The 27,305-nt window shown below is 29.1% G+C and overlaps 2 protein-coding genes across 5 annotated transcripts; one reads left to right on the top strand and one right to left on the bottom strand.

Moving 5' to 3' along the window:
* Positions 1-534: 534 nt before the first annotated feature.
* Positions 535-10,620, bottom strand: Rpn5 (regulatory particle non-ATPase 5). 4 transcript variants are annotated; one of them, XM_087411830.1, is made up of 9 exons: positions 10,341-10,359; positions 7,593-7,775; positions 6,631-6,867; positions 5,185-5,289; positions 4,920-5,101; positions 4,612-4,836; positions 4,363-4,519; positions 2,768-3,105; positions 535-2,347 (listed from the first exon to the last, which is right to left on the bottom strand). In XM_087411830.1, the coding sequence occupies exons 1-8, from the start codon at positions 10,353-10,355 to the stop codon at positions 2,815-2,817; spliced, it is 1,395 nt and encodes a 464-aa protein (XP_087267956.1). In that variant the 5' UTR covers positions 10,356-10,359; the 3' UTR covers positions 535-2,347; positions 2,768-2,814. The 4 variants fall into 4 exon arrangements, with proteins under 4 accessions (XP_087267956.1, XP_011049620.2, XP_087267957.1 ...); XM_011051318.2 differs by lacking the exons at positions 535-2,347; positions 10,341-10,359 and adding an exon at positions 10,435-10,620 and having other exon boundaries at positions 2,430-3,105; XM_087411831.1 differs by lacking the exons at positions 535-2,347; positions 10,341-10,359 and adding an exon at positions 10,394-10,412 and having other exon boundaries at positions 2,430-3,105.
* A 3,811-nt stretch (positions 10,621-14,431) lies between these two features.
* On the top strand, positions 14,432-25,822 carry Sirt7 (sirtuin 7). The gene is made up of 4 exons (XM_011051317.2): positions 14,432-14,585; positions 14,733-14,830; positions 21,157-21,372; positions 22,248-25,822. The coding sequence occupies exons 1-4, from the start codon at positions 14,487-14,489 to the stop codon at positions 23,404-23,406; spliced, it is 1,572 nt and encodes a 523-aa protein (XP_011049619.1). The 5' UTR covers positions 14,432-14,486; the 3' UTR covers positions 23,407-25,822.
* The last annotated feature ends 1,483 nt before the right edge of the window (positions 25,823-27,305 follow it).

Here is a 27,305-nt window from a genome sequence, read left to right as displayed (position 1 = left end):
TTTTGCACGATTACAACACGTACATTTTTCAAAAGATTTCTTTCGCCTACTTCCACTCTTACTTGAAAATGTACTTCGATCTCTCAAATCATCATTTAAATTCACTGCAAATATACGAGTACTTTTCATCCAATGGCTGTACTCATGAAGAAACTTCGTTCTAATACGATGTACTGATTTGAATCTTTGATTAAAATGTGGTAAAAATCTTTTATTAATTTCTGAAACTATTTTAAAAATTTGATCGAGTAAAAAATGTTCTAATGAATTATTACCAAACACCTATATAATATATGCAAACCTAATATCGTGAATTACGAATAATAAAGGTTATAAAGGCATTGTTGGTTAAATAAAGTCGTGATCAAGCATTTTGCAATAATAAAAACAATTAAAAAAAATAAAACTAATAGCGGATTCGATTGGATATACTCAGTATATTGGTGCACATTAAAGCCGCCGTACACAAAATAATGTAAAGATATATTTATAAATAAATATAGAAATGGATTAAATCGTATAATATTCAATACATTTTATTGTACTATTAGGTAAAATATGTATTTCATAATTCGAAATATTTACATTTCATTTTTATACTAAATGATATATTACATGACTCTACTACATGAATTTTTATACTATATGATTCGTGGCCATGAACATGTTGTGGGTTAGAAAGCTTAGAAATTTGAGTTTTTATGAAATTGTAGAATGGTCTTTCTATAAAAAAAAAAAAAAATATATACATTTAAAATTATGATCAAAATTAATTCGATAATCAGTTGTGACAGTAGGAGAACCCGTATTCTTTCTAATGTCAGAGATATGTTCACGTAATTGTTTGAAAATTGAGTACGAGATTACATGAACATATCTCTGACATTAATTTTATTACTTGCGACTTGTTTTATACCTTTCTTTTTATTATTTACTCGATTTGTACTTTTCTTATTATTTTTATTTATTTCTGTTCGTTAATTTATTATTACAATTTGTACTTACTAATAGAAACATGTCCGTTCTTGTTCACACACACACAGTTCGGAGGAACATATTGTTGTGAACTACAATCGTTTGTTTGACTTTCTTTCAATTTGGAGCGAATTTTATAATTGATACTGCGTCCGAAAGCAAATTTTTCATTTAATTTTTATATAATTTATCTACGTAACATTTCTTATTACCTTGTCGTCACATTGAAAATGATCCAACAGGGATCGAAACGTTTGTTTTTGTTCATTTCCTGACTGTCAAATTAAATTTTACGTTTTATGAGTTCATGACATGTTTTATTTCATTTTTTACTATTTAATACAAATTGTAGTTTTATGTTGTTTGTTTTAGGCTCATAGCCCTTTGTTCTTTTTGTTTGTTTTGATTTATTGAGCCTTATTACTTTTATAATAGAATTATTAATCATAACAATATAATGTTAACGAATTCATTATATAAAAATATTCATATTAATAATTATAACAATATTAAACAGTAATAAGTAAATTAAAAATAGTAATCGATTAAATACTATGAATATTGTAATTTAATAATATACGCACGCACATGCATACTTTATTACGAGATACTTTATCGTATACAAATATAATAGTACACAATATAGCGTCTCTGAAAAAATTTGATTTAATTTTTTAGTAAAACTTAATTTTATTAACCCTTTGCCATACTTTTCTCTTACAAATTAAAAAAATTTTAAGCTTTGTACAACGTACCACGGCTCTCACCCGTGATACTCATGTTTGGCCCAATTTCCTTATCACGAGTCTCACACAATATTGTAGGCAAAAAAGTTAATTATATTTTATAGGAAGAAAATCCAGCTAACCTAACTTAACCTGCAATTCCTTTCAACTTGCTGAAGGCAGCCACATTCCTGGTTAGAAATCGATGCATGCGCATTAAAAATTGGGGACCACATAAAAAGTTCAGTGTCCATACTATATGTACTTATACTGTAACGGTGCAAATTTTATGCACGAAGTGGATTTTGCTACACCATCTCAAAGGGACGGTGTAGAGCCAGTGTGACATTTAAAATTTGAAAATGGAGTCAAGGGAATAGAGTTTTAGCGAAATAATGATGTAGTGTACATCAAGGTATGTACCACTTTAGTAATGTAGCTGAGTGTAGCGCTAACACAACTGGCGATGCTGCACCCAATGTATCCCAAGAGAAAATGCTAAATAAGAAACACACATAATGCGGTGCATTATTACATCCTTATTGTTCACTAATATTAAATAAGAATGAAATGATCACTGTGTTGTACCGAGTCGCTTGTTGGAAGGCACTGTTACCAAGGACAACTAGTGCAGCCAAGAGAAAACGCTGTAATTTATAATGTAATATAACATAAATTTGATCATAGGTTTCACTATTATCCATAGGATATATCGGATATAATAAGCTATTCTGTGTATACATGTAAATTTTTTATTTTTATTGTGATATATTAAAATAAATGAAAAAATTATTTGTACAATAATATAATTTTATCTTCATATATAAAGAATTTCCATATTAAAGGAATTATATTTTCAATATTGTGTTTATAGATATAGTAGTTGTGTGAATTATACACAAGTACACAAAAATATAAACAGCATTTTTATAATTCAAAATTATATCACTCTAGTTATATTTTGTTAATAATTCTAATAACAATACTATTGTTAAATGGAAATACTTATTCTTAAATGGAAATAAAATTAAAATGTAAATGTATAACATAAGAGACACGATACATACAAACATGATGTGTGGTGTATATGCGCACGCATGCGTGTGCGTATATTCTAAGATTGCGCAACGGCCAACATTTCTTCTTGATGAATTAAATGTGTAGTATGATTCACAAGGCCCATCAATTTCGATAATGATGCAGCCCATGTATCTAAAAGAGCAGCTGGTTCTTGTGTGCCAGTAAAACGGACTACACCAGCTGGACGATCTGTACGTGCATTAATTACTCCAGTTTCTACTAAATTACAGAGACACGCTTCTGTTTCTTCAGTCGGAAGATCTAATAACTCAGCCATGCGAGTTAATGTAATCTTAGTGTAATATTTGGCCATGATTCTTATATTCTAAAAACAGATAAAAATGTTTCTCTTTCTATACACATTCTGCACATAAAACTATTAAAGATTATTGACAAATAAATATTCTACTATTTCATATTTTATATATTGGGTCATCTAAAAAGTATCCGCGGTTTTTTGTCACTAGATGTGTTGATCATCAACTTTACTTACTTTTTAGATGACCCAATACAAATATGTTAAAATAAGTATCAAAGTATAGACTTAGAGATTTTAATATTACTCATTTTAATTGAATAAAATATTTTTTATAAAAATACATCATTGTTATTTTGATTTCTATAAACTGCAATTTTAAAAGTATAAAACATCTAAGTTTGTAAATCATTTTATCCTGACTTTTTTAAAATTATATTCTCAGAATAAGTACTCTTAGGAAAAAAATGGAAATATTGTAATGAATATAAAAAAAATGAGATAGATAAAAAGAAATAGATTCTATTAAAAAAAAAATATTCCAAATGTGTGCGTTATTGTGAATAAACATGTAGATTTCTTGATGACTTTATCAATTCAAGTTTTTTTAAATTTACAATTTAAAGGTATTTTCTTTGATATTTTCTTAAATATCAAAGAAAATACCTTTAAATTGTAAGCTTTGAATTAAAATTGGCATTTTCTAAAAACTAAATTATAGAAGAAAATAGTTAAAATTATATTCTTCAATTATTTTTGAATAGAGTTTACTTATGTTATAATTTTGGAAAATAGCGACAATTTACATTGCTAAAGAAAAAAATTAACTCAAAATAAGCAAAAAATTCATTTTTGATATAAACAAAAGGAATTTAATGAAATCATCCTGTAATATATAATAAGTTGTACCATATAAAATTGCAGTTTATAGAAATCAAAATAACAATGATGTATTTTTATAAAAAATATTTTATTCAATTAAAATGAGTAATATTAAAATCTCTAAGTCTATACTTTGATACTTATTTTTTATATTTAGGATAAAATTTTTCGAATTGTTACTGAATAATCCTTTTGCCAATACAGTTTTACTTTTCTCTAAAGACTTAACAATTAACGTTTCTATTTGAAAAGAATAATCAACGAAATTTGAAGAGAACAATAGTGTTATATAAATTTTAATCTACCTGAAGAATAGAATATTTTGTCTCGATTTACTGATGGATCACAATTTTTAATTGATTGACAATCTTATATATATGGTATAACTTGATATATATTTTTTATTATCCTCTTAAATATATTCTGAATAATATATAAACTTACGTGTTCTACAACACGATTCCGCAAATCTGTCCATCGTTTGCATCCTTCTTCAGTCGAAGAAGAAAAAACTTCAGTTAATCTGAGATCTTTTTCATAAATTTCACATAATCCTGACCATTTTATCAACTCAGGATTAACAAATAAGCGTAATAATTCTCTGCAAATTTTAGTTCATGTTTGTAGTTCATGTTACTTTCGAAGAATGAGAAACAAATATTTTAAATATTTCAAAGTAATTGTAATCATTACTTGTAAGTGGGAATCTCATCGAGAAGTTTATCAGCGAGTAATCTGTGTGTTAGATCAGCCTGTTCAGGCTCGTGTGGTGCAAGTACAAGATAAAGAACTGCTCGAGAAAGCGCAATACGTCTTTTCTCTGGATCATCACGAATAGTGGGAGTTTCTAGTACTGCTCGGTTATGTCGACACAATTCCAAATGCCAACCCTCATGACGTGCCAATTCCATCATTAAGCTAAATACAAAATGTAATTCATTACAACTTATGTTAATACATTAACTTATAATAAATATGGATACAAAATATGGCATACATACTCGTAATATTTTAATTTCAATGTCTGAGTTTCTTCATCATTCTCATCACTAAAGAACTTAACATTAATTTTCTTTGCTATGATTTGAGTTCTCATAAAATCTTGTTTTGCCAAACAAAGTCTCATTTGTTCTAAGATAAGAGACGCTTTCTCCCGACGTGACATACTGCCATATGTTTCTACCTATACGATATGTTATTTAGTAATCTTTATAATTAAGTTTTATTATTTAGTAGTGTATCTGTTATTGTTATAAACATAAATACCTGTAATTCAAGCATTACAGCTGCAGCACCTGCAATGTCTTCTTCCGCTTCTTTTATTTCGGCTAAACGGTGAGTAAGCCTTGCTCTTTCTACTTCTACATATATCTTTTACAAAAAAAATTTCTTGTTTAATGTAAATGTTGTATGATTTCGTTCTTGTTGGACAATTAAAATACGTCAGAGCAAGCTATCTTAACAATATATTAGGTGTTGGAATTAATTCGTAGCGTTTTACAAGTGATGGGAAGTACTTTCATTAATGTATTTTTTAATGCTCATGTGAAATAAATAACATTCTTTCATTAAAAAACGCTACGAATTAATTCCAACACCTAATAAATTCTATTATAAGAATAGAATTATAGAATATTCTGTATAATGTGTTTGAATTAAGTTAATAAATAAAATAATGAATATTTGCTATTATATAACAAAATGTACTCCGTTTTTTGTGTATTTATATTTCGTAGAATAGTATTCCATTGCATACAATGGAAAGGAGTATGTTTATATTAGCTAATGCATTAGAAATATGTTATGTTGTGATAAATTTTAATTGACAATTTTTTTATTGACAAGACTCTAATTTTTATTTTATAATTATAAATAATTAGGAAGTTGAAAAAGATTTAGGGAATCCGTAACAATATTATGTTTCGATATATTATTGATTTCTCCGTTTCGCGGAGACGAATAGCTCGAACTTTCGCATTACGCGCTAGGTAATCGGATCGACACATAAATCGTCATTACTTTACAACCTTAATGTTTAGAGATAAAATTTTCTCAAAAAACTTCCTTAAGTAATAAATAAAATTGTAGTAAAAGTTGACAATTCGAAAATTCAAAAATTTGATACTACTATAAACTAAAACATACATATTTCAAAAATTTATTCATGTATTATATAATTTCTTTAATTTTTAAGTAAAGCATGTAAAGCTCAAGAGAAGAATAACAATAAAAGTTAAATCTTGATTTCTCTCAATTGCTTCAAAGTTTCACACTATTTTGATGTTTTTATAAGAATAAGACATTAGCTCTGAAGCCTGTATCAGATTAGAAATTGAGATTGAGATTAACTCTTAAACGCCACACTATGGAAACGACACATTTGGGTATGACCCAATTCGATTGCTTATAATTTTCACAAAAATGAACATATTTATTAAAATTGTTTTCAATTGAAACGTCAGAGGTTAAGCTTTAAAAAACATAATAAAAAATTATAAGCAATGAAAAAAAGCATTGGAAAAGGAAAACTTGGTATGCCACACTCAAAATGGTTTTTAAGAGTTAAGATTATGTTGGAATTTGACCCATTAAAGTAAAGTTTATTAAACTTGACGTGGGTTTTTTTTATTTTTATTGTTTAAATTTCCATTCTCTAGTCTGATATAGGCTTAATCCTCTTGACGTATAGTATTATTAATTGAATGTATTTACCTTTCCTTCTGTAACCAAACGAAGAGTTTCTATTAGTTTTACCATGGTTTCTTTATTAGGCATTTTGTCTATATAAGTACAACATTCTTGAACCATCTTCGTTACAGCTTGTTTAAGTTGAGAGCGCCGTTTTGATAATAAAATTATGTGTTCATTAAGCGCTGACCAATTTTTTGCCTCCAAACAAATTTCAACTATGGTTACAAGAAGTCTGGACGTTGATGCCATATCGGCAACCTACATAAGATTTAAAAATAATTTCTCTAAATATGTATATGTCACAGTCAAAGCGTGAAATTTTTTAAATGTATATACTTCTTAGTCAATGTATGCAATTACGTAAAGTTTTAACAAAAGTATCAATTGAATGTAAAAATGTCTGCTATTGATATAAACATATTTATTTACTAGATGATGGATGATACACTTACTACAATACATTAATAAAAACATTAGGAGTCATCAATTATCACAATAAAAGTATACATTTTAGTAATTGCATACAATAATTATTTTTTATAGCCATGCCAGCTAAAAACTCGATGAAATTATATTCAACGCATTTTATTCGACGCATTTTTAAATTAATATAATTTTGCTTGTGCATACTTTTATTAAATTATATATAAAAATGTATGCACCAGTAAAAGTTTAAATTTCATTGCTTGTGTGAATACATTTACTTATCAAATTAGTATGTACTGACTATAAGTACATACATTTATTGAATTAACACTTTGACTATGACATATATATTAAATACAATCATGGTTGTGTCCCACTTAATGTTCACAATGCTCTCGAGTATCATTTCATCCTTCTCGTCATCAAATATTAAATAAGGATGAAATAATACACTGGAACATTGCAAACTTTAAGTGCACTCTTCACACATACACACATACATACGTGTGTATAAATTGTAAATATTTCTTACTTTACAATATTAATGTATACTTAACAGTTCTGGTAAGTTTCTCTAAAGCTAACAATTGATCCAAGGCATCATGCAGCTTTCCTTCAGAAGCTAGTTTTTTGCATTCTGGAATTTTTATATCGCAAGTATTGCTATAATCCACCTCCATCTTCATAAGTCTACCAGAATTATCCATTATTGCCTCTGCCATTTTAATTGTTGACAATATCTAATTTCACAAGAAGAATAAATAAGATAAAAAAATCATTGTTAATTGTGTAAATGCATATTAATATTTGTTTTTTTAAGATTATGGTAATTATGAAAGCGATGAGCTTAATCACAAAAATCAATGAAATTAGACTTATTTGTTTTTGCATAAAACAAAAGAATGTAGCAGAAAAGGAAGGTTCTATCCTGCAAACCAAAATATTAATTATTAAAGTTGATAACTATTCAGATTAGAAGTTAAGCCCTAAACACAATGTGGGGCAAGAATAGCAGTAGGAATAGCATAGAAATAAGCGGTATATAACTTCCGCTCGTCTTCCGTTGCACAATGCTGCAACAGCAATAAAAATGTTAATCAATCTGATTTCGTATATAGATTACAGTATATTTTACAATTATAAATTTAAAATTAAGAATATATATTATATTCATAATATCTACTTTGACCGATTATTGACGTTTTCTATCATATTTATGTATATAGTATATTCTTCCATCTGCTTCAAGATACATATATTATACACATATAAATAGAATAAAAAATCTGAACGCTGATTGGTAGGCTGTAAGGTAGATAGACACAGAATTCCAACTCGTCGGAAATTTATCGCTATTGCTTTATTCTGTGTTTCTACATAATGGAAATAATGTACTTCCATCATGATGTTCCTATGTATATTGATATATATATATATATATATATTCTCGAATGTCAGATTCTTCTGTTTCTATCGCTGTTGTCTCATTGTGTTTAGGACTTTAATCTGTCACAGCCATAACAAAAAAATTTTAATTATACAGAATATAGTAGGATAGTCGTTGAAGAAATCCTCGATCGGATTGTCATATTTTTTATTAAATTACTGATTGAACTGGATTCTTGATAACAGTCGAAGAATTACTAAAACACACTTTTATAATTGGACTTCCAAACTTTTGACTGGATACCTATTTCGATTTTTAATATCCTAACACAGAAATGAGTATGTAAAATTAGATTTAAGCAACAATTTTATTATAAAATTTTTTTATATAACCTCTTTGTAAAGTATATAAAAATGTTATTATTTATTATCATTGAAGAAGACTTTGTAAGTCGAAACATTTGATGAATTTTGTAGCGCTGTATGTAATTAAAAAATGAATTATATTTTTTGAGTTAACTGTAATTGTTTGTATTTAAAAAAAGCCTTGAAACATTAATTATATTGCGTTGCATGTATACGAGCCTATTTTTCTATATTAAAAAAAACCCTTCCCTATTCTTGCTATGTGTGAAAAGTTATAAACTCGTGTTTGTTCATGGATTTCTAACTTGGCGCATAAAACAAGATTTATTAAAAGGATTGATTGGTGTTATTAAGGAGGATGAGATAGGATAGAAACCTTTCATATACATGTAGATGCAGAAAAGAAGGGAGGGGCAGAACCCAAAAGTACATGTATATGCTTCTTCTTTTTGTGTGCCTTCCAATAAGTGACACAGGGGTCGTGCCAGCTTTGTTTAACATTGGTAAACAAGGGTGTAATGATCTATTGTGTCACAATGTATCATTTGTGTCGCTTGTTGGAATACACTTTGTGTGATACAAATGACACAGCGTGACACAATGGATCATTACATCCTTGTTGTTTGCCAATGTTAAACAAAGATGACATGATGTGTCGCATTTAGCTGGACTTCTTGCATTGTTCATCTTTTTTCTTTTTCTCTCTAACAGGAAAAAAGAAAGATGAACAGTGCAAAAATTTTAGCTAAAAAAACAGATCTTATTTACTTATGGATCTCTTTCATCAACCTTAAGTTAACCGACGATTACATGAAGTTCATTTAAGTCCAGTTTCACAATTCATGGTTAACTTTCAACCGAGATTTCACTTAAAATAAGTTAAATCTTGATTAAAAGTTAACCATGAGTTGTGAAACTAAGGCCTATTTCTAATTTTAATCTCGGTTTAACTAACTCTTCATCTTTTTCCAATTCTGAGAATTAGAAAAAGATACAGAGTAAGTTGAACTGAGATTAAAGTTAATCTACATTGGTAGAAACGGATCTAAATGGACCTAAATGAGCCTCATGTAAGAGTCGGTTAATTTAACCGAGAATGGTAAAAGAGACCTACACTAAAACAAAACCAATCCTTTAAATTTAATTTCACTTTGTGTGCCAAGTTGGAAACCCATGAACAATTTTACACGAGTTTACAATTCTTCACATAGAAAGAACAGAGAAGGATCTTTTTTCTGTTCTGTGGCAATGGTCTGTGACAGATTAATACCTAATCTAAATAGTCGTCAACTTTAACCATTAATATCTTAGTTCATATGGCAGAGCAACACTTTTTTTCTGCCAGATTCATTTATGAAAAGCCGCATAGATATATTTTATCCATCTTTGTGATTGTGTACACAAATTATCGTAAAATCAAATACATGATGAAAAAAGACCGCAGATATAAAGATACAAAAATTCGATCACAAAATAACCAAAAAAAACATTTGCGTATAATTGATGAATAGTGAATATGCTACAAGCTGCGTTCCGTAAAGCACAGGATATACCGTCTTGTTTAACATTCGATGAATGAACAACATAATAAAACAATATATTACACGTTTTCAGAACGTAGCCAAAATCAAATGCATTATTTCTTACACGATTTCCTTCCAAATGTATTAACAGAATAAATAATAATATTTCCAATACACGTTAGAACATTTGTCACGTTTTGTAAGGATATTAACGGAATCCCCCCAATTTAGGTTAAAATACACCAAAGTAAATCGTTAGTCACGACTGGTCATGAGCTATGAATGTCCATGATGGATCCACATGATGATGCATGGAATCAGAAACAATGGCTTAGTTTCCACCGAGGGTTTAATCCGGATCAGAATGTAATGGTGCGATTCCATGGTGCGGAATTGGCGGAACGCTCGTGATTGGTCATGGCTTCATTCTGCCGTTTTCTGCTGCGCAAATTTGTTTCTTTTGCGGATTCCGCCGATGTCTGCATGTGTGCGTGTACATATGTATACTTATAAACTAATCTCGTTAGGCTGGTTTAAATGGAGAAAATTGTCTCCTAGCGCAGATTAATCAACATGCTGAGGCGTGTTCGGATTCCCACCTAGGTGTTCTCCAGGTATTATGTCATCCTTGTTTAACATTTGGTAAATGTTTAACGTTTGGTAAAAAAAGAATGGAATGATAATGGAATTTCAACATAACCCTGAAGGTAATTAATTAAGTCTCCAGATAAATACGGAGATCAATATGATCAGAACACAAATGTCGTATATATAATATACAGAAAGGCGAAAATATAAATCAAAATCAAAATGACACACAAAATGAAGTCGAGATAATATCCTTGTATGTATGTGTGATTTCTGATCCGCAGGAATTTAGTTTCCTATGTCCCATGGAGCGGAACTTGCAGATGCGCAATCAATGAAAGATAAACGCTATTCCGGTAGATCTAATGAAACTGATCTACGGGAAGGCTCTTGTAATTGGTCAACGCTAATTATGCATTCCGGAAATTCCACGCCATGGGACATAGGAAAACACATTTTAGCGGAACGGAATCGACGGAATGAAGCCACGACCAATCATAAGCGTTCCGTCAATTCCGCAATTGTGCCAATTCTGCATCATGGGATAGCACCTTAAGAGTCAAATCACACGATCCGGAATAGGACTGCGGAATACAGAATGCGTTATTGAAGCAACCAATCAGCGCTATTCCGCACTTTTTCACGCAAATTTGTGTGCTATGTTCATATGATGTATCCAGCATGAATATATTAGGTCATCTAAAAAGTATCCGCGGTTTTTTGTCACTAGATGTGTTGACCATCAACACTATCTAGTGACAAAAAACCGCGGATACTTTTTAGATAACCCAATAATTTAAAAACTACTAACTTTGTGTTAATTTGTTTATTAAAATGAAATATAATTTTTCAAAACAATTTGTAAAAACAATTATCATTGTTGTCATATTTAATGTTTTACAATTAATATTTACCATTTCATAACAATTTTTTGAACTATTTTAACGCATTTACTATCATTTTTCCGCATGCAAACATGAACATTGCACACAAAACTGGCGTAATGGAAAAATGCGGAAAAGGGCATACTGAAATTGCATGTAATGCATCATTGTTTTTTTCTTGGTATCTATATTTATGCACTCAGATTTTGTCATTTTGCTTCATTTGTCTCGACGTTACGCAATTCCATCATATTAATCAGCATCAAATTATTTTGACCTCTCAACGACGGTTTATTACAAGAACAATGACGCACTCGCTACTCCGCAGTCTTATTCCGCACTGTGTGATTTCACCCTAAGAACTAATCAACTACAGTCAGGCATTCCCCTGTCGTTCGACTATAACAGGGGAATACTCAACTGTAATTGATTGGTTCTTACATTTTGATCCGGATTACATCCTCGGAAACTAAGCCAATGTTGCCAACTCTGCATTTCAAAATTTCGCCAGATGCTTTATCAAAATACTCCTTTATCCTTAGGGTAATTATACAGTTTAGCACTAATCATCTTAAAATCAATAAAATTAGGCTTGTTCATGTTTTTGTATGAAATGGAAGAATCTGGCAGAAAAAATTGCCGTTCTATCCCACGAATTGAAATATTAAGCGTTAAAGTTGACAACTATTGAGGTTAGGAAATCTGTCACAGAGGCAAAATGAGGTCTATAATTGTACCGTTTTACATGGATTTCGATCATGATGAAAGAGATAACATGGTATGTGCAATTTGCAAGCATCTCTCTCTGAATCTCCGCCATCTCTATGAATGTCGATAAGAGACTAAGGCTACCAACTATGAAACACTAAACATGAGGTGATATTTATAGTTTGTTTTTATTTTAAAACTATCTTAAATAATGCTCTAAGGTGCTATACAGTCCTCGGATTGATTTATGACATCTTAAGGGTGCAAACCCATGCAATGGAATAGTGGAACGCGGAACGAAAACAGAACCAATCACGAGTGTGTGATCCGCAGTTTTCATTACGCGATCCCTTCATCTTCATGGATCGCAATGAGTGTAAGCGGAATCAACAGCAAGTTCATAAATGACGGTTAAATATTGTATTTGTCATTTATTTTTTATTATCATGTAAGTACAGAATTAAATGCAATTATTTAACATATTTTATAGCATTGTTCGTTTCGTCTCTCGGGAGCTACTCGGGATCGCTCCGAATGAATCCAGCGTACTTGAAATTATTAATTAATAATTAATTTAGGATTCACACTACGTATGACATCCGTTATACGACATCTGACATTCATTGTTACGATGACATGACATTTATTATGAATGACATGATATTTACTATTTTTCATGAATGACATTTTATATTTGGTTTATATAATCATGCTACATGTAACACGATTATATGAATCAAATATCGATTTATCATCTCCAGCCTTGAAAAGTGGACGTTGCTATGTAGTTTATATCCACTTTGTCAAAGGGTAGTGTAGTGTACGGCAGCATTTTGCGATTACAGATTTTGGGCCATCATGTCCTCTTTCTTCTGCCCGGATCCTCATACGGACAATAGCGCTCTGATACCGAATGTAGATTGGTGAAAAGCCGGTTGTGGGAATAAAATTTACCCCCCCATCGTCCATTTTTCACCAATTAGTGTTCGGTGTCAAAGCACTGTTGTCTATATGAGGATTCAAATTTAGATTTAACGACACGTTTTTGCATGAAACGAAAGAATCTAGCAGATTTACGCTCACAAAGCTTAAATGTAGAAGCATTTCGTCTTTGTTGTTTAATTATAGTTAAACAAGGATAAATACTGTTCATGAATCGGACCACAGCCTAGAATAGTTGACTTAAAGTCGGCTTACAGTCGTCTTTAAAGTGGGACATTGTATGACTTAGAGACGTCTCCAAGTCATCTAAAGTCAACTTATAGACGTCCATTTTTCAGAAGTCGACTCAGAGTCGATTTAGAGTCGATTTTGTGCTGTTAGGGTTAGTCCGTTAGTTCTACCTGCCCATGAAATATTTGGTAATTATTTTACACTCTATATATAATCCATTTGAAAGGTACCTAATGTTGAAGCATATTCTTTTTAAATTTCTATATAGTACACCGAAAACATTTTTTTAAGTTTCACAGAGGCAAAATGAGTCTATAATTGTACTGTTCCACGTGGGTTTCGATCAGTTTCGACTTTCTACGTGTGCAAAGGGGTGCACTTCTATAATTGTACTGTTGCAAACTCGAAACCCATGTGCATTTTTTTCAGATAGTACAAGCTAAAATGAGCCAGAAATTGGATTTTACGCATGGTGGTTCCACTATGTTTTGGCGTAATAACAAAATAAAAAACAACAAAGTAAAAAACACAAAGTAATTAGGTGGAAATTAATGTTCAAGTGAAACGATATGATTGGTCGATGAAAGTTACGCTTACTCAAGATGCGCCACATGTGACGACACCAAAATACGAAACCACAACAAGCGGATCGCTTCTGATTGGTTACGCAGTTAATATATCATGGTACTTCAGCCTAAAAGTATAGTCCAATCAGCGCGAAGACAACTTCCACAGTTGCAAAATGAACATTTCTGCTGAACTATAGATATTTCCACCATGGGTAATGGTATATACGTCACTGTGCGCATCGTTTTGATTAAAGATGGCGGAGACAAAAGACGAAAAATTCATGTCACGAAGACGTTCCGCTGCTTTGAAGGCTTTTAAAGTTAAAGACGAGAGAGTGGCCACTTTCAAGAAGGTATACGCGTGTTAACATTGCTGTTCAAGAAATTATCACTTGTAAAACTTGTAAAATGTGTACAAACCTCCTAACCACGTCTAGTGATAGCCTTCGAATAGATATATATCGTAAACAAATCTCATTGAAACATGACGTTTTTATCAGGTGGCAGCGATTTTACAGAAATCGGAAATAGACAGGACGGCGGAAGAAACTGGAATACTTGCCTCGTGCAGCGACGTAGTGAAAGAGGTTAATTTACGGTAATAACCATTACAGATATTTTTAAGGATTAGTAGTAGATATTTGATAGATATTGGTAGATATTTTTAGTCAAATCTACCTTGGAGCAGAGTAAAATTTATCTGATGTATAAATTATACCATCTTTTTTTTTAATACGACACAGTAAAATTATAGATGATATTTTATTGTTAAAATTTGTTTTTTGTTAGCTTTATACACAAATAGGCTATATTCTTATTTTCAACACTAACGCGTAAGATTAAGCAACGTTCTTGTTATATATATCCATTAAATCTACTCTTATGAATTGACAAAACTGCATCTAAAAACAAGTATTATTAATGAATTGAAGCTTCGTTGGTTAGCTATTCTCAATATGATTCTTTACATCCTTGATGAAAATTTTTCTTATAATTTTTATACGAATTGGAACATTTTTCAGAAATACTCAGAAATATTAGGAAAGTTTACATCAGAATTGTTTATATACGTGAATTCTGAAATATTCTGAGATGTCTCATTCCACAATTTAAAAAAAATATATTTAAATTTTTTAGATTTTATAACATTTTATCAGAAATTATATTTACAAAAAATTTTAGAAATCTTACGATATTTCATATATAGAAAATTTTGAGAAAAGATGTGTATTTTCTAAGAAGTATTTCAATTCGTATAAAAAAATGTGAGAAAGTTATAAAATTATATAGAAATTCTGAAAAATCATATGAAAAATTCTGAGAAAAATTTTCACTAGGAATGTATACAAGGTGTCTCAAAATCTTTAAATATTTCATGGACAGGTAGAGTGGATTAAACTGAATCGAAAAGTCATTTTGTAATTTTTGCAATATTTAACAAAATATTAATTACTAAAAAAATTGCTGAAAATTGGTTCTTAATAATTTTTTACTCAAATACTATCAACTTTACAGAAAAATTGCAAGAAACAAAAATTGTTTCTTTTTTTTTTAGAACTCTAAGGTTAATTCTACAATGTGTTTTTTATTTTCTGTTTCTTGCTGTTTGTCTTTTGTCTTATTGACCAAAAAGGCAAGAAACAAACAGAGACAAACAGTAAGAAGCAGGAAACAAAGAGCGCATTAACTTAAGAATTTTTTCAGAATTTTTTAATACTATATTTTTTCATGTTGGTAAAAATAAAATACTATTATAAAGTACTAAATAAAATACTAAAGTACTAAAAACTTGATAAAAAATTCTGAAAAAATTGTTAGTTCTATGAGAAGAAAATACAATTTTTGTCTCTTGCAATTTTTCTGTAAAGTTGATAGTATTTGAGTAAAAATTATTGAAGCTCAACTTTCGACAATTTTTAATAATTAATGTCGTGTTAACTATTGCGAAAATTGCAAAATGGTAGAGGACTTTTCGACTCAGTTTAGTCTGCTCTACCTGCCTATGAAATACTTGATGATTATTTTGGGATATCCTGTATATAATCCATTTGAAAAGAATCTAATTGTTGAAGCATATTCTTTTCAAATTTCTATATATAGTACATCGATAATATTTTTTAAGTTTTTCTGTAGTTATATATCTAATTTCCTAATTATTATATGCTATATATAAAATAATTAATATACAGTATCAAAATTTTTTATTTCTTTCATTTTTTCTAAATTACTATTTTTAAATAAGAATTCTATATTTTTTCGAAGCAGATTTTAGCGCTTAAATACATATTTTTCATGTGAATTTATATACATTCTAATTTTGTATATCGAGTACAGAAATGTTTTTCCGGACTTAAAACATATTTAGGAGCAGAACCACACTGAAAAAACTGTTTGTAATATCATTGAATGGTGTTCAATGACTTGAAATTCATTCATAAAATAAACTTTTAATATATATTATGAATATTACATTAAATATTTTTTATTAGTCAATAACTTTATTCATTAGTATAACAAATCACTGTTTATTAATGTATTATACTTGAGAACATCATAACTTAATGTAACATTTAATTAAAACAATGAAAATTATCATATTTCTTAATATATCTTTTATATGATATTCTATAATACATACAACAATATAATATCTTTTATACATATGGACTAATAAAAATAAGCATGAACACCGTGCTGATATCAATAAAAATACGGATTCACTTCAAACAGTTATTTCGAACCATAAAATCGCACAAACCATAAATTTGATTGGAATAATGTTACTATTCTTGATCGTAAACCTTCGTATAACAAAAGGATGATCTCAGAGGTGGTTCATATAAAAAAACAGCAGCATGGATTGAATCGACAGAATGATATTCCCTAGGAATCCCTTTCCGATAATTACCTTTCCTTATTATAACTATTACTCTTCTAGTAATCTTTCCCCCTTCCTGATCTACGTAATTCCCTCTTTCCTACTTCCCCTTCCCTAATTCTAATCTCCTAGGCATGTCTATGGCTGCACTTAGCGCTTCAAAGGTTATAGAGCATTTGTAGCATTGCCATGACTGATCCATTTGATGCTTCGGAACGCTCCTAGCATCTCTGATTACGTCATCAATATGTCATCGTTTTTGCTCCCGTTTTGCTCAAACTGCCTCACCTCGAGAGTTGGGTTGGCTGGAGCATTCACGTAGCAATTCGGAATAGTAATGGACCAATCGGAGCGTAGCGTTCAGGGCATTTGGAAGAAGCAAATGGACCGCAGCCTAGATTTGTCGATTTTAAATTAACGAGCATTTGCTACATACAGGGTCCGGCAAAATGATCTCCCACATTTTGCACCGCCACTTTCCCCGAACCACTGAAGAGAGGGGGAGCTTAGCGTAGTCAATTGGTAGCTCGCGCCTTGCCATTTCAGTTGTCGTCATGAATTGGACGGGCGAGCATCGTGCCTTCGTTATCGAAACATTTATGAAAAGTAACGAATCTGTGATTACGACGCAAAGAACTTTTCGTACTCACTTCGCGCTTGGTAGACATGCTTCAGTTCCAGATCGCAAAACAATACTATTGTGGGTTTCAAATTTTAGAGCTACAGGTTCAGCTTTAAAAAGAAAATCAACTGAAAAAGAATATCGCCTCAAATTATTGCTCGAGTGATGGAAACTTTTAGAAATCAGCTTCGAATGTGTATCGAAAAAAATGGTCGCCACTTGGACTCTGTAATTTTCAAAACTCAATAAAAACAAATGGCATAGCATAAATTTTCAGTTAATAAAAATAAAATCTAAATAGCATTTACAATGGCGTTTTTATTAAAGATTAAAATGTGGGAGATCATTTTGCCGGATCCTGTATTACTTGAATATAAATCAGCTCATTTTTCAATTTTACTCTGATTATAACAAATGAAGTGCGCATCCGTACTAAGTATTTATAAATAAAGAACCTTTTTATACTTTTTATTTACACTAAAATTATTTTATTGTATGACCATTTTATTTTACAGTGTAACCAATTTTTTATCACAAAGATTTACACGTTTTAAACTTTTCAAGGTATATCTCAGCATCAATTTACATTCTTTTAATACATAACTCATATTGTTACATGACTAATCTAAATAATTTAATTAATAGAGAATTAATAATAAATAATTTAGCCGCATTTACGTGAAGTAACATAACTTCTCTCTCAAACATGCGTGAATTTTAATTGTAATTTAATTTCTCAAAACTGATACTTTGTTTTCAACATTGATAATGATCTCATAGGAAATAAAAACGTTTGTTACTATATTCGGAATTTATCATATAATGTATTGTTTTGGCTCGTAATCTTTAATAGTTGATTTTTAATCACTTAAACCGTTTTTTATTTTTAATTTTGTCATTTTAATTTATTTATAAAGTACTATTCGAAGTTTGAAATTCTATTTTGTTATTAAATGTGTTGTTTTGGCTTATAGCTCTTATATAATTGATTTTAATAAGTATGAAATTATAGTTCACAATTAGCGTTATCGTGTTAGATTGCTACTTTAGAAGTTTTAGAGAATTTACAATCCAAATCTCTTTGATATCGCATATGCGTTTTCAAAACTTAAATACATAAAATGATGCATAATTAAAACGTAAGTTAACATAAGAAATAATTAAACTGTATAAGAATATTTAAAAAAAGAACTGTATTTTAAAATTAAAAAAAATTTTATATACTACACTGTAGTAGTCAATATATCATTTCATAATATAATATTAACAAACATGATCATAAAGTAATGAACTTATTGATTAAATTAACGATTGTATGTATTAATAATAAAATCCAATGTATGATTCAATGATGTTATTCATTGAGTCAATAAAGCTTTTTGTTACAATAAATCTGTGGCAGATTGTTTCAATATACATATGGATGGAAAGAAAATATATACTTATTTATTTTAAAAAAATATCCATTTTGCATACACATTTTTCTGAAACCAACTATGTATTTCCTTTCTACTAATTTATTCATCTCATTATTTTGTTAATAAAAGTATTGGTATACGATTGTAAAAAAATTAACAGTTTACGAATTTTTTTTATAAAACATTTTATATCAATATCAAAATAAAGTATAAAATATCTCGTAAACTATTGGTTTTTTGATATAACTACATTAATATTTTTATGTGCAGGATAATTAGAGGAATCATATTGTGTAAAAAATTATACAATTCTATTTATAAAGTGTAAGTGACTTTGAAGTCTCAAAATATATGACCCTAGGAAAAATTTTTTGCTCATAGTATGTGCCCCTTTGAATCGAACAAAATCTCCTGTGATATTTTCTCGCATCGTCAAAAACAATGAAGATACTTTAAATGATCGAATTAGAGAAAACATCCTGTATATTAATATTATATTATTATATTCAGTAAGCGGAATTTGTTTATGAATATTTCTGCTGTCATTTTGATAACAAAGTCTATCAAAGTCACTTTCAGAATCTGTTCTCGACAGAGAGGGAGGAATAATTTTGCTATCTAGGATTGTAATAATATAAAAGGTATTATGATAATATAAAGATATCTGTGAATGCATATATTCAATAGTGACAATTTAGAATAAAGAATATATATATAAAATAGGACTCCTAATAATTGTAAAAATATAATACAGATTTAAGGGGGCTACTTTGGAGTCAGCGCAGTAAGAGGTGCGCAATCTACACTTATATTGTATATTGCGCATCTCTTATCGCACTGACTCCAAAGTAGCCTCCTTAAATCTGTATTATACTTTAATATATTAGTTTATTCAGTTTGATTATAAATTTGTAGGGCTCGGTAAAATAACTGATGCGACTTATTTAAAATAAAAAATATAAAATAAGTTCCAGAAACTTATTTAAAATATAAAATCGTAGGAGTTAGTAAAATCATTAATACAACTTATTTGAAATAAAAAGTATAAAATAAGTTCAAAAACTTATTTAAAATATTAAATAAGGAATAAGTCACAAGAAATATAAAATAAGAAATGAAAATATAAAATAAGAAATAGGGCCTGAAAATACATTTATTTATTTAAAATATAAAATAACTTTTATTTAAAATATAAAAATAACTTGTTTTTTATTTTAAATAAGTTTTCGAAGGCTATTTCTTATTTTAAATAAAAAATAGATTTTGGAAACTTACTTAAAATATAAAATAACAAATATGTATTTTAAATAAATGTTTCAAATAGTATTTAAATAAAAAATATTTTAATGATTTTGCTTATTTGAATATATGAATACATTTCTAAATATAACGTTTCAGTTTTTTTTTATATCTACAGCCTATAATTGATACTTAATAGAATTAATCCTTTGCGAACCAGGTGGAAATTCAACATGGATCATATGTGGGTATATCTCATACTTCACACGTGTATAATACTTCATCATAAATATTAATACTATAATTTAATTACTCGCTGTCACTTTTAACGATGGATTGGTAACATAACTAATACAATTTATTTAAAATAAAAAATATAAAATAAGTTCCAGAAAATTATTTAAAATATTAATTAAGAAATAGGTCAAAAGAAGTTGTTTTAAATAATAAATATTAAATAACTGTTTAATTTTTTTTTAATTTAAAATGTATATTTTAAATAAATTTATTTAAAATAAGACCGAGCCTTGATAATTTGTACTGGAGATATAAATAACGATAATAGAGTAAATAATAAAATTTTTTAATAAATTTTTTAGTAAATTATTAATACATTATATCCCGTTATCGATAATATATTATGGTTACGTTTTATCATTTATAATTCACTGATAGTTGCAAAATTAAAGACATAATATATTTAATATGTCGTTTAATTTTAAGTAGAATATAAAATTATTTATAATTTTGCTTATCTGTATTTATAGACAAGAAAAACGAGAAAGAATAAAGGCGAGATTGGAAGAGATTGAAGATGCACCTGAAATCTTGGAGGAAAAATGTATACGTTTGGCAGCAGCAATCAGTAGAGCAACGTCACTTGCAGTATACACTGGTGCTGGTATTAGCACAGCGGCATCTATTCCAGATTATAGAGGTACTAATGGAGTTTGGACTCGTATGCAACAAGGAAAGGACATTGGGTAGGAATCATTTTAATTAAAACTTAATCCTGTATGGCAATAATTTTTTCTTTTTTTGCAATAATCTTATTTTAATCTTCGTCATTTCACAAATATAAAGATTGCATAATAAAATTTATGAAAGATTTTATATAATGGTTAATAAACTTTTTTTCATTTGAACTTATTAATTTTTATTAATTAACAAGTTGAGACTGTTCAATATTTATGAAAGATTTTGTTTTTTTTTTAATTTTGATTTACATTTCTTGTTCCTTTATATCAATTAGGTTTACATTTATTTACTATTTGGCAAAAATAAATTAAAGATAATTCACTCTTTAATATTGTACAGTTATCAATGGTAATTACAGTGCAATAAATATAATCTGTCAATATAACAGTAAACAGTAAGAAATATATTTATATACTACATACAGTCGAACCTCCGTAGTTAACCTCGGATTTTATTTTAACCTCCGTAAAAGTAATGTCTTAGCCCTCCCATATAGTAATCGAGCATATGCTCACGCATGCGCATTTGTTTACTTTTATAGAGGTTCGATTGGTCCCAAGTTACTTTTATAGAAGTTCGCGACTGTATTTTTATATTATATTGTATTTATTATGATATTATACACAAATATGAGAGAGAACGCTAATAATCGATCAAAGTTACATGTTATGAATACAATATATGTTCTTAATTAAAAAATTTAATTATCTCATATGCGCCGTTCGGACATTAAACACAATTGATCTAAAACGCTAATAATATAAATATGATAAGGCGTCGAAACATTTGGACATTCCTATGTACAGAATATATAGGATGCCCCTAAATTTATTGTTTAATTATTTATATTGTTTATATATATTATTTATATTTTCGACAGGAATCATGATCTGAGTCAAGCTGAACCAACCTTGACGCATATGGCTCTTTATGCATTATATAAAGCGCGAATCCTCAAACATGTAGTTTCTCAAAATTGTGATGGATTACACTTACGCAGTGGTATCCCGCGTAATTTTCTCTCCGAGGTACACGGCAATATGTATGTAGAAGTTTGTAGAACATGCAAACCATCTAGAGAATATTGGAGACTTTTTGATGTTACTGAAAAGACTGCACGATATCAACACGGTACAGGAAGATTATGTCACAGATGTAATTCAGTGCTGCAAGATTCTATCGTCCATTTTGGTGAAAGAGGTAATTTGCCTTGGCCAATCAATTGGAACGGGGCAACTAGAGCTGCAAAGCAAGCAGATGTTATATTGTGTTTAGGGTCTAGTCTGAAAGTTCTTAAGAAGTATCCATGGTTATGGCAAATGGATAAACCCGTTCAGAAAAGAGCTTCTCTGTACATTGTTAACTTGCAATGGACTCCGAAAGATGAGAATGCAATTTTGAAGATAAATGGAAAATGTGATGAAATAATGAGGAAAATTATGAGTCATTTAGGTCTAGAGATACCGCGATATAATCGTACGAAGGATCCAATCTTTTTTCATGCGGTAAAGCTTCAAAATGATGAACAACTCACTAAGACTCAACCGTGTCTTGAGGAGCCAGTAATTAAGGAACCTCTAAGTCAAAGCAGCGATGAAAATGTTAAATGCATGGTAGAAGAGACTGACAAAAAAGACTGCATATCGTCCTTAGCAGTGACTGATATAACAACTGCCTATCCGGCACCTTTTTTCACCGCATTACCGTTTCTATCTATGGGCTTGCCATTTCCCCCTATGTACATGTATCCACAATTGACACCATTATTTTATTATCCTTTTATACAAATACCAAACATGCCAGTGGAAACACCAAAACCGAAACCAGCTTGTTCATTTTGTATGGAGCATGAAGGCTCCCTTACCTGTTTGTATTATCAACGTGACGGAGATTGTCCAGAACCAATAAACGTCAAGAATGAGCAAAAGCAAGAGGAAGGTGATTCACTAGTGATTCGTGCGGACACTTCCATAGCATCTCCAAAGAATCCAGGCTGGTTTGGTAAAGGATACCGTAAGGGTATGAAGAGGAAGCGGTAGCATCCACTCTATGTAAATTTATGCAATATGCTTGTGACCGACTATTTATCGGGATTATACAATAATCATATACAATATATTTACGTATATAAATATTTACAGTCTCCATATCATAATAAAACTCGTGCATATTTTGTAGATTTATAGCAATTTGATTCCAGTATTAAAGCTTTAAAAAAATAGACTGAAATTTTGGAAGTATTTTCTAGTGATGCAATCCATTATTTTTGCTTGCTTCAAAGTACACACTATGTCGAACTTTAAGCCTATTTTTTTTAGCTGAACTTTTTGCACAATTCATATATTTTTTCTTTTTTTCCAATGTGGAGAGAAAAGGAAGAAATATGTACCATGCAAGAACTTCAGTTAAAAAGAACAGACCTTTTCTCCGAAATAAGCAAACGGAGTTCACATTTTAATAAAATTTTTGAACAATAATTATTAATTTTCAACGAAACGTTTAATCTTTATCTTATTTTAAGACTCCTGAGTACTCACTCCAGCCATATTGAATCGTGACATCATAAGCGAGAAATGTGTCATAAGCGTTGATTTTTCTTGCATGCCATTTGTAAATAAAGAGAATTTGAAAATGATGAGACCGTTTTAAAACATTTGCAAAAATAGACAAAGATTCTCCTTATCTCCCCTGATAGTCAGTAGAGTCGAAAAACTCATGGAATGAAAATAGATTACGCATGCGCATTGATGTGTTATTTCTCGCTTATGACGATTCAATATGGCTAAAGTGACTATTCAGAAATTTTAAGGAGGTTCTTGCGTTTAATAAAATATAAAATAAGTCAATAATATTATACATACATAATAAGAAGATTGATTATATCAATAATATTTAAAAAAAATTTCATTGATATTTACTGATAGATATTTACTTAAAAAGATATTTAATTCTAAATGTATATTACATTACAATTTACATTACATTAAATGTATATTACATTATATTACATTACAATTTTACATTACAAGCATATGCAAAATCTTATTCTGTACATATTTTTTCTTAATTTGGAACACTTGCAATAAGACCAACATTTTAAAAATATAATTACAGCGTAAAAATTTAAGTTCATTCTAGTAAAGTTTTGTCTTTCTAAATTGATCATAAATTTTTCAATAAAGAAAAATAAAAATATTTGTGTCTAATGGATAACGTCGTATACATGTGTATACATGGTTACGTATATTTACTTATAGAAATATTAATATTTAAATTATTAATAGCAGTCTTTAAATTTATGTCATATAATCACGATGTTATTATCTCCATTATTTATATATTTTGCCATGTGCACCATTTTGAGAGCAAGATATTTATCATTGAGGTACATAACCTCAATAATATATAACTTCAAGCATATCAAGCCTCATCAAATGAGCGTCTTATAACTTATAATTGTATATAATGATATTAATTATGTCATTATACATAATCATTGTTGATTTTGTATACAAATTAGATATTGTCGATAATGTTTTTATTATATTATTTAAATCGTTTTATACAGGTTTAAAGTGATTCTTTAATAAAGTGCCGAAAATTTGAGGTGCCTCATCAAGGTCCACTAAAAATTACAAATATCTGCATAATTTGAATAAAATATTAAAACTACGCGTACATCTTAATAAAATAGTATGGAACGACGATACGATAGTAAATCAAGAATTACATCTTCATCGAACAAAAACAAGATGAAATTATGTTTACTTTTCGAAGTTAAATTTGTAAGTTTTTAGATGTAAGTTTATGCACGTAAATAACTTTCCAGAATAACCGTTGACCTATTATCTTTTTGTAACCATTAAAATCGTAATTTTTTAAATAATCTATTGTAATCTCATTTTTGAGAAAAGTCTATGATAAGATTTGTATACAGTTAATCAAAGAAGTGTCTGTGAATTTTATCCTGTCACTAAATTATACATGAAAAATTACATTTTCAACATTTTTTTTCTTTCTTATTTCATCGTTAACCTACCGTAGAAATTTGCACACGTCAATTTTGGTACTTCAACTTTATTATATAAGAAAAAATTAGATATTTCTATGGTAACTCAATTTAAAGAATCACCTTAATAATTTAAATTGTTTATTGACTAGAAAGAAGTAGCGCGAGAACCTTCTTAAGATTTTAGATGTTTTTATTTTTCAGTTCGATTTGTTTTTTTTCTTCTCCTATTTACATAGCGATGTAACAAATGTTTTGATACTTGTGTAAAAGAGCAAAATATGCAAATTTTTTTACATGATCTTTCCCTTTGAAAATTTTGAATTAAATAGACTATATATCTTTGCAAATAGAAATATAAATTGTAGCGCAATCAACTAAATTGTTTATAACAATTTTTGCTATCACATATTATTATAAGACAATGAACAAAGAAAAAAAAACAATTGCCAAATTAGAATGGATACAGAAGTACCTATTATGAAATATGTCTGAATAATTCCGGTCGAAATCCATTCCGACTTGTTCCATGATAGGTGCCCTGTCCCTGTATTCTGTAACTCGTTACAGTCGTATTTATAACGATAATTGCGTAGCTTTTTTATTATGTAAGATATCTGCGCAACTGTTGTTATGAGCACATAATGATTACAGAATTCCGCTATTGGTCTAATTTGATTTACTTATATGATAAAATAAAATTATATTTTTATTATTTCCAGTAAGTATCACAAATATAAAAATATGTAAAGAAACATATGTGTCCATGCGCGATCGTGCACACACGCACACACACACACATACAGAGTATTTCATTGTTAGAAATTTTAACAATTTTTGTTGTTTTAAACAAAGTGGCACTTAGTAGTAGTAATATTTGTGCTTGTAGGTATGCAAAGAATAAAAGAAATTTTAAGAATAATTTGATATTTTAAAATGGTATACCATAAGATTACCATAATATACCATAAGATTTCTCTTACATATGATATTGTATTTAGTAATGAATATTATATAAATTATAAAAACGAACGTGATTTATAAATCAAAACTTATGAAAAGAAGAGCATAAAAATCACCGCACAAGATATTGTTTGTGATATTTAATTATTATTACATTAATAAAACATTAGACGTTTCGGCCACACTCTGGCCATCTTCAGTAAATTCACAATATTCTTAAAACGTAGAATTACTGACATAAGAAGATCCACCTCGGAGATGTCTATGGTTTCGCGTCACCAGTTGAATGAGATGCATGAATTGGATTGGGATAATATCAGAATTTTAGACATAGAACAATCATTAATGAAAAGAAGAATTTCTGAAATGATATACATTAAAAGCCAAATAAGTAGTATCAATAAGCAAAGTGACACTGAATCGTTGCCCGATGTTTATCTGCCTTTTCTTAAGAAAGATCTCTCTCACATTTAATAAATAATTCTAGAACAATCCAAACTTTTGACATATATATATAAATAGTGATAACATATATGATATGTCAAATAATAACACACAATATCACGACAAATTTTTATCTGTGTAAAGGATGTACTTGAGATTTATCATTTTTTTGCTGTAAAACAGGTAACAATTCTATTATCATATATTTCGACTAGATATTAATGATAGGTTAATTTGTTAAATTAGAATCTGGAAATTCTCATTTTACAGTCTTTTCGTGATATGACAATTGGCGGTGTAACATTATTGTACGAAGCATCTTCACATATGAAAGAACACATTTATATAATTATATATGACGGTTGAATTTAATGTCAACTATATGTAACTCTGCGTTTTAAGAATATTGTGAATTTACTGAAGATAGCTAGATTGTGGCCGAAACGTCTAATGTTTTATTAATGTAATAATAATTAAATATCACAAACAATATCTTGTGCGGTTTTTATGCTCTTCTTTTCA

Source organism: Acromyrmex echinatior, chromosome 12 (assembly GCF_024713525.1).
Source record: "Acromyrmex echinatior isolate Ae372 chromosome 12, ASM2471352v2, whole genome shotgun sequence".
Classification (NCBI taxonomy): domain Eukaryota; kingdom Metazoa; phylum Arthropoda; class Insecta; order Hymenoptera; family Formicidae; genus Acromyrmex; species Acromyrmex echinatior.
Note: the sequence above shows the minus strand (reverse complement) of the source record. Positions and strands in the feature narration are given on the sequence as shown.

Excerpts from the sequence above, each read along its gene's own strand:
- Sirt7 (XM_011051317.2), top strand. The coding sequence starts at position 14,487 with ATGGCGGAGACAAAAGACGAAAAATTCATGTCACGAAGACGTTCCGCT. Across the intron at positions 14,586-14,732 it reads GAGTGGCCACTTTCAAGAAG|GTGGCAGCGATTTTACAGAA; the intron begins GTATACGCGTGT and ends CGTTTTTATCAG. Across the intron at positions 21,373-22,247 it reads CAACAAGGAAAGGACATTGG|GAATCATGATCTGAGTCAAG; the intron begins GTAGGAATCATT and ends TATTTTCGACAG.
- Rpn5 (XM_087411830.1), bottom strand. Across the intron at positions 4,520-4,611 it reads GATGAGATTCCCACTTACAA|AGAATTATTACGCTTATTTG; the intron begins GTAATGATTACA and ends TAAAATTTGCAG. Across the intron at positions 3,106-4,362 it reads GGAATCGTGTTGTAGAACAC|AATATAAGAATCATGGCCAA; the intron begins GTAAGTTTATAT and ends ATCTGTTTTTAG.